The 8128-nt window shown below is 58.0% G+C and overlaps 1 protein-coding gene across 1 annotated transcript; it reads right to left on the bottom strand.

Moving 5' to 3' along the window:
• Positions 1-380: 380 nt before the first annotated feature.
• Positions 381-2365, bottom strand: HSPB3 (heat shock protein family B (small) member 3). The gene is made up of 2 exons (XM_045204809.2): positions 2270-2365; positions 381-2126 (listed from the first exon to the last, which is right to left on the bottom strand). The coding sequence occupies exon 2, from the start codon at positions 1401-1403 to the stop codon at positions 951-953; it is 453 nt and encodes a 150-aa protein (XP_045060744.2). The 5' UTR covers positions 1404-2126; positions 2270-2365; the 3' UTR covers positions 381-950.
• Between the last annotated feature and the right edge of the window lie 5763 nt (positions 2366-8128).

The following is an 8128-nucleotide window of genomic DNA, read 5'->3' as shown; positions in this document are numbered from 1 at the left end:
CCGTGTCTTGGCCAAAGCCCAGCTGGGGAGAGCAGCAGCTTCCGAGCCCACTGGCTGCATACCCCAGCCTGGGTCGGCTTGGCCTCAGCCCCTCAGGGCTGCCAGGCTACAACTTGAAGCCAAGGATCTCACAGCAAGCAGAGGCCTCACGGTCGCTTGTCTTGTGACCTCTAAAATTCCAAGTAGCATCTAAAGAGCATAGATTAAGACTCTTTAACCAGCTGTGCTTTTTAAAGTGGTTTCCTATACTTAATGTCAACTGCTAAGAGTATGAGTTAACACACATCTTATTAATATTTCATGCACATCCACAGACCATGTGCTGTTTTAAAAAAACTGCAGATGAGAGTCAGTTTAAAAAAAGAATAAGATACGTATACAGAACTTTTAAAAATAAGGTTTATATCCTAAAAGCCCCGTGAGTTCAAGGCAGTCACAACTGTAGTGAATCACACATATATTTCAGGCCCAATTTCCAAGTCCCGTAATTTGACCTTCAGACTGTTTACAAAGCGTCCCTGTGGTTCAGACACGCGGAGAAGAGAAGCCTGTCGGCAGGAGGGGACCGCCACTCTTTTTAGCAGCGCGAAGATTGTTCACCAGACGGGTAAGCACTCCTGCAATCAGCGCGGCTGCTGCCACCCGGCCTGACAAAGGCAGCTCCTCCGGCCTTGCTGCCGTGACACAGAGACAGTTCTGAGTTCTCGCTAGTCCCCACACCGTCCCCACAACCGTCGGTGTGTCAGGGGCAAGGATGGCATCACTTTGCGCTCTGGGGACATATTTAACGAGAATCCTCTTGTTAAGGGAACAAAGACAAGCTCAACATACCAGCGACCACGTCTCTATCTTTAATCTTCCCAGGAAGCATTTCCAGCGTGGGTCCCGCGAACACTCAGCGGCGCAGTACCGTCGCCACTGACCCGCACTCGTCCTCGGCCCGTGAGAGGTCACTGGGTCCCCGCCGGGTCCTTCACTTCCACCACCAGGATGCCGTCATGGCAGAGGAGGGCCGACAGGTCCCCGGTCTTGACGCCCTCGGGCAGCCTGTACTGCCGGGTGAAGCTCCTCGAGATGAAGCCGTGCTCGTCCATCCCGGTGCCGTGCTGAGCCTTAATCAGCAGCCAGCCTTCGAAGGTCTGGATGATGATGTCTTCGGGGAGGAACTGGACCACGTCCAGCAGGACCTGGAAGCGTGCCTTGCCTCCCCGGGCTGGCGCCTCTGCCGCGGCGTCCCCTGCCGGAGCCTGGGCCTCGCCAGCTCTCCCCAGGTCCACGGTGGTTGGCCCGGGCAGTGCGAATAAGGCATGGTCCAGCCTGCAGTCCTCCAGACCCCGTGCTTCGAACTGCTCCTGGTAGCGCACCGGGGTCTCTATGAGGTGCCTGAGAATGATCTGCGCCATGGAGGAGAGGGCAGCAGCGCAGGCAGCGTCCCTCTGGGCTGTGTCCCTCCGACCGTCCCCCCTGCTGGCACCCTCTGACCAGATTAGCAGGTGGAGCAGCCACTGGCTTATAACCCTGCGCAGATGCCGCCACTTGATCAGGCCCAAAAATACCCCCTGCCCTCAGTCTCCTGTTGCCGCGCAGGCTGCCAGTGCGGGGCTATTTATAGGGTGGCTCGGGGCTGGCTTTTATTTAGCTCACAGGCTGCTGGAGCCGCCCTCTCGTCCGGCCTCCACTCTCCCCGCCAAACGGGTGTGCCGAGCTTATCTCGGGAGAAAAGAGTCCGAACCAGAAGCAGTGTGTGAAAAATGTGGTGCACTGCCCTTGTGAACAACCGTGGTCGGAGGTGCCGTGACCTCTCAGAGCAGCCCGGACGGCAGGACTCACTGCCCACAGGAGCCGAGGCTGGTGGACCCATCTTCACGGGCAGGGCTGGCGGGTCGCGTCCGGCTGGACCCGTGGGGACTTAAGATGCCCACACACACATCCAGACCTCAGACCCGCGACAGACCCATGGCCCTCAGTCCTGTCTTTCCTCTCACCTCCTCTTTGATCTTTTGTCCTTAAGGGACATCGGAGCCCCATCCTCTGGGTTTATTCCGTATAACTCATCAAAGATGAGATGGGATGACTAAGCCGGAGAAGTGCTGAAGCTCAGGGTTGGAGGCCACAGAACAGGGAAACTTAGTGGTGAAAATAGAGCCAGTGGGGAGAGAAAAACGTGAAAGCTTTCAACTATGCGATAGGCAAGCCCGGGAATCTAGGATGAATCTAGTCACAGCTCTGCTATTGAATCAGCAAAGATAAATTACCCGTAATTTCTCACCTGTAACAGCCTTGGAAAGGACGAGGCAAGTTTGTACCCGCTGCTGTAGAAGGGTCTCCGGGGCCTGTTGAAAGCCCGGGACGGCAGTAATGAGCTACGGTTTGTACAACAGGCATTTGCCTCTATAAATAGGATCCCTCTGAAAGCTGCGGGCTGGGAACGGCAGTTGCCGCCTGGGCTGGAGGGAGACCTGACCTTCAGTGCGAATGATCTGTGCTTTTGGTCTCGGCAGTGTGCGCGTAATAAACACGTACACAAGCTTCCTTTTTACATATAGAAAAGCTTCCTTTTCGTGGGCCGGTATTTTCTAGAATGGGTAGGCGAGGCAACACAGTTCCTTTATTGACGTGTCCATTTTCTCAGAATAAAAGAAAAATGCCTGTAAAGAACTTAACGTTGGAAACCAGGGGGAACTGACATAGATATCGGCCCGCAAGATCTGCTGTTGAGGTTGCAGTGTTCCAATACACAGACACACGGACGAGAGAGGTCCTGTGGGGGAAGAGGGATGGCGTGGCCACTCTCTCAAGAGGAGAGTATTTCTGAGCGCCTCAGCCACTCCCTCAAGAGGGGAGCGCAGACCCTTGCCTTGACAGGCTTTTATTGTTTTTCTAGGCCCCTTACATCAAAGAAGGTCCTCCTTTACTAAGCAAAGGTTTGTTTTGGGTGGTTATCTTTGCAGACACAGGAGAGGGTGTCGCTGAATACATCAAGGGAGGACATTTGCAATGTAAAGGGAGAAGTGGTCCAAACGGCTAGGTTCCAGACCTGGAAGGTCTAGCCCAGATTTTGGGAAGATAAAGATACTCAGTAAACATTTGCTTCCTCAATTCAGGGAGAGGGAGTTTTAGCAAGAGCAAGTCTCATAGCAGCCCAGGTACAATGCAGGCCTGATTCCCCACGGGAGAACCTGTCCATGGGCGTGGGTCCTGCCTGCCAACCTCGCTCCCCACTGGCTTTTCCGAGTGGGGGCTGGGCCACATTTCCCATGCCTAGAATGTTCCCCACAGGGAACCACCTCCTCGAGCTCCTCTTACCCTCAGCCCTCCACAGACATTTGGTACGTACTCCAGAACATGCCTTAAAAGTGCTGTTCACGTGCCGCTTTTGTGACCTGCCCTGGACCGGTTGGTGACATTTGCGGAAAAATGTACACTTTTCCACATTTTCACGTCCCCTGGCTCATCAAATATCGAGAGGCGTTTCCATTGGCGCTGCTCTGAGTGATAAGCCAGGAACGGACTCACCGCCAGCAGCAGGATAGGAAGAATTTGATTTTAAAATAGTAGAAAATGTCACAGCGGAATTGAGATTCTTTCAAATGCCCCCTGCCCCCACACCTGCATGGCTCCCCCATCACCACCCCCCCCAGAGGTGCATTTGTGACCACCTATCACCCACGGTGACACGTCATGGCCGTCATTGTCACCCAGAGTCCAGAGTTCACAGGAGGCCCACCCTTGGCGTAGGCGCCTGTGGGTTCAGACAGAGGTGCGGTGCCGTGTCCACTCTGCCATGTCCACTCCTCTGTGTCCACTCCGCAGTGTCCACTCTGCCGTGTCCACTCCATGGTGTCACACAGGGCGGTGTCCTGCGCTGACCCCTCGTGCTCTGCCCGCTCACCCTACCCCTCCTCAAACCCTCTAAAGAAAAAAGTCTATTTAAAGAACCAAATCTGAAACTGCTCTAAAAAATAAACTTTGTTTTTAAAAACCTGGAAAGACCCCGTCAGGCGGTGGACCAAAGTCAGGGCCCACCTCTGAGGAGGACCTGGTGGTGTGAGCTGTCCCGGTTAGAAACGAGCACCCCATTTGTGACACAAGCCTGAGCTGTCTGCTTCCGCATTTCCCCAAACTGCCCTCTGGCGCCCACCCTGCACCTGACCTGCCCTCCTCCTCCTCCTGGCCCCCTGGGGCCCCTGTCCTGTCGGAGAAGCTGCCTGGCTTCCTAACGGGCCTGCCGGCCCCCTCACCCGCGCCCGTCCTCGCCGGTGGAACCAGAGCAGCGGCTCCGGAGCCTGGTGTAGATTCTGTCAGCCCCGCTGAAACCCCCACCAGAAAAACCCTCCTCCTGCAACCGGGTGAAACCCCCAATCCTTCCCACGGCCCTCAGGAGCCAGTCCCTGGGCGGCTCGCCTCCCCGGCCTCTCGCCCTCGGTCCTGCATTCAGCCGCCCTGCCGCCTCTCTCCTGGAATATTCCACATGGTTCTTCCTGGGCCCCTCGCTCTGGGGTCCCCTCTGAAAGCCCCCCTCTCAGCCCGTGCATGGGTTGGGTCGCCTCCTCCTGACCACTGGGGCGTCAGGTCAAGCGTCGTGCCTTCAGGCAGGTCCCCCACCATCCCGCGCGCGTCCTCCTGTCCCTCCGTCCTGGCCCTGCTTCATCTCCATCATCACCGTGGGCACCTGCGCCTCTCTCACCGAGGGGCTCTCTGAGGTCAGAAACTGGGGGCTCCCTGCGTCTCCCCAGCACCTCAGCCAGCACTCGGGAAATGATTCGTGTGCTGGTATTTGTTTAGGGGGCAAATATTCAAACTGCCACGAATTGTGTGGTTTTCATTCTCGCTGGCCCTCGATGTCACTTGGCCATCCGCTGTGGACCGAGGGCGGCCCCTCCCGCTGCTCCAAGGTGGAGACCCAGCCCCTCCAGGCCGTCCCCCACCCGGGTCTCCCTCTCTGGGTGAGGCGACTCCCTGGCTACCTTCTCACCAAGACACCTCGGCCGCAGGGACGCACCCTCGGCTCCCTCACCTCGGCTCCAAGTTCCTCCGCCCTCCCCGCTCCTGGGCCCTTGTCCACCAGTCACCCCTCTGCTGTCCTGCGGCCCCGCACCAGCCAGGGCTCCTCTCCCTCAGGCCAAAGGCAAGTGAGCCCCACCCTTTGAAAACCAAATCAAAACCCTCAACCTCACTTCACCTCCAGCTAGCTAGTCCCACTTCTTCCCGCCCCTCGCAGCCCGCGTCCTTGAGCCTGCAGCCTGTGCTCTGCAGCCACCTCCAGGCCTCCGCACACAGCTCCTGCCCTTGGTCAGCTGTGTCGGCCTCGCCGCCAAACCCACACTATACCCTGGTCTCCCTGCACCTCGTCCGCATTTGATGGAGCCTCTCGTCCAGGACGAGGGTGAACTCTTCTTCTTGCCTCCCTGAAGGAGGCAGTGAATGGACATGCGTATCTGTGGTAGTAAGCGCCACGGGGAGGGCGAGGGAAATGGGGTACAGAATGTCGTAAAAGCCTCCTGGGGGCGGGGGATGCGGGACAATTTTAAAGGTGGGATGAGCGGTTCTCCTTGGCCTCACGTTGCTCCTGCAGCCCCCACAGCACAGGCTAGCATTTCGGGGGTTCCAGTACCTTCTGGGCCCAGAGGCCAAGACAGCCCCCTAGGAAGAGTGACCTCTCGGCGGGGTCAGCTGGTGACGTGAGCAGCCGGGCAAAGCTTCAAGCCGGAGGGAAGGAGGGTGCAGGGCCCCCACGACAGAGTGGCTCGGTCCAGGGCCCAGAGGCCAAGGAGGGTGGGGTGACCGCAGGACACAAGGACTCAGTGCGGCCACCATGCAGACCCCGAAGGAAGAAGTGGAACAACGAAGCCGCAGTGGACAGCAGGGACCGGTCACATCATTTCTGTTGGGACAAAGCTACATTTTCAAACTTTTATCACCTGCTCTAGGAGCACCCCCAGGGCCTGGTGTAAAGGGTCTTCTCGCTGTCTTCACAGCGTAGAGGTCGAGGGGGGACAACCCCCACACCCCGAGTGAATTTGAAATTCTCAGGGAACAGGTGCATTGATGTCATGGAATCCCAGCCAGGGCCTTTTTGTTTCCCTGACTCACCCACAGTAAGAAACACAATGACTGTCACCACCCAGTGAACACATGGGCACCGTCCTGGGGACCGAACCCCAGTGCCCCACACCGCGCACCCCCAGTCTCCAATTCCACCCGGCTCCACAATGCGCCTGCAATTCACTGAGCTGACTTCACAGCCCCCCCCCCACCCCGATGGCTCACAGCCCACAGTCTGAAAGGCAGTTAATCCTCACATCATCACACAAGGAGCGTGTCCTGTTCCTGTTTGTGAGGCGAATCACCCCTCTGCAGAGAGACTGCCACGGTCTCGCCTGGTTTTTCTCTGGCGGCTGCAGTGAGCTGCTGAGTGGGCAGGGAAGTGCAGCCTGGCACTGGGCAGCATGGCCTCTGGAGGGGCCCAGGGGTCAGGAGTGGAGGATGCACAGAGGTGGCAGCAAGGGTGCCTTTGAGTGAACTCAGCGGCAGGGGCAGGCAGAGTGAAATTGGGGGTGAACACCCCATGCAGACCACAAGTTCAGGGAGCTGGGGGAGGGGAGGAAAGAGGTCACTAAAGGTTGACATGTCTTGTTCTAATAAGAAAACTGGCCAGTCTAAGAGCTGTCCATCAGTCTGGCGGGGAGGAGGGAGTGGTCAGCAGGGCCGAGGGACCGTGGCTGATGGAGTCTGCAAACTAGGTGGTTGATGTCCTGTTTTCAGTATCTCCTTTAAATGGAGTAATTTCCTCCCGCCGGCCTGCAGTCACGAATACGGTTTTGTTCAACACGATGGCGTGGCCACCCGGGCTTTGGGGCAAGGAAGGGGGAGGCTGCACCCGCGCTTTGGGTAAACCAAGGGAAGGGTGCCCCCCGAGGCCAGCTGGGAAAGCAGCCTGGGGACAGCGGCAGGCATGCTGGGGAGGAGCGGCTGCAGAGCTGGAACACAGATGTGCCGTAGGGACTCCAGTCCCGGATGGCAGATTGGACTGGCCCTCGAGGCCGTCCTGTGGGCTGGACGCCAGCCTGAGGCGCCTTCAGGAGCTTGCACGTCAGACAGGAGCTGAGGAAGCACAAGCACAGTTCAAAGGGCGTGAGAGGATGGAGGACATGACCTTCCTGAGTCTCCGCCTTGAGCCCAGGCCGTCCCTCTGATCAGATGTGGGCAGCGGCATGAGGCTTTCGCACGGGAGACTGTGGTGCGTATACAGGCCGACCGTGGCGGCTTTCCCCCACCATCTGCATCTATCCGGCCCCTGTCATGTGTTCCAGAGTCTCTGGTGTGGGGCTCAAGGCCCTGCCAATGTGGCAAAAGGTGGGGGGAGGAGACCTGCCTTCCAGGGAGCTCTGCGTGGTCCACGCCCCTCCAGACACCCTGCTCCGCCGGCCTCCAAACCCCACTTCTTCTCCCTCATGCTGTTACTTCCCGTTGGCCGAGTTACAGCCCCCCAAAGATATCTCCACCCTCGCCCCTGGAATCTGTAAAGTTCCCCCACATGACACAGACTTGTCTGATCTACTGAGGAGATTACCCAGGATCACCTGGATGGGCCCCAGAGGTGGTCACAAGTGTGTCCTTCTAAGAGAGGCCCACAGCGGGGTGGCGATGGAAAAACGGAGCAGAGAGTCGTGCAGCGGCCAGCCTGGAAGACCGGGTGATGTGGCAACAAGCCAAGGAGCTCCAGCAGCCACTAGAAGCCAGAAGAGGTGGGAAAAGACCCCGCCCCCCACCCCCACCCCCCCAGAGCCTTCAGGGGGAGCAGCCAACAGCTCCATCTGGGGCCTCTGGATCTGGGAGAAAGTGAAAGCCTGCTGCTGGTTTCAGCCGTGAATTTGTGATTGTCTGTGACCCAGTCACAGGGCAACAATGCATCCTCATCCTACTTCCAACGCTCAAGGTCTGTCCTTCCGGCAGGCTGAACACCGGCTCTTCCCGCAGGTGCCCACAGCACTTCACCTGAAAGCACATGGCCTGCTGGGTACGAGGGTCGCCTGGCACCTGCGGGCCGAACTCCTGGACCTCACGTCAGTCATGCTTAGTGAGCAGTCTGCTAGGAATCCCGGATGGTAGGGTGGGTGTTCCAGAC

This window comes from Desmodus rotundus, chromosome 1 (genome assembly GCF_022682495.2).
Source record: "Desmodus rotundus isolate HL8 chromosome 1, HLdesRot8A.1, whole genome shotgun sequence".
Classification (NCBI taxonomy): domain Eukaryota; kingdom Metazoa; phylum Chordata; class Mammalia; order Chiroptera; family Phyllostomidae; genus Desmodus; species Desmodus rotundus.
The sequence above is the reverse complement of the archived record's forward strand: the minus strand, read 5'-3'. Positions and strand labels throughout refer to the sequence as shown.

Bases quoted from the DNA above. Each gene is read 5' to 3' on its own strand.
- HSPB3 (XM_045204809.2), bottom strand. From the start codon at position 1,403: ATGGCGCAGATCATTCTCAGGCACCTCATAGAGACCCCGGTGCGCTAC.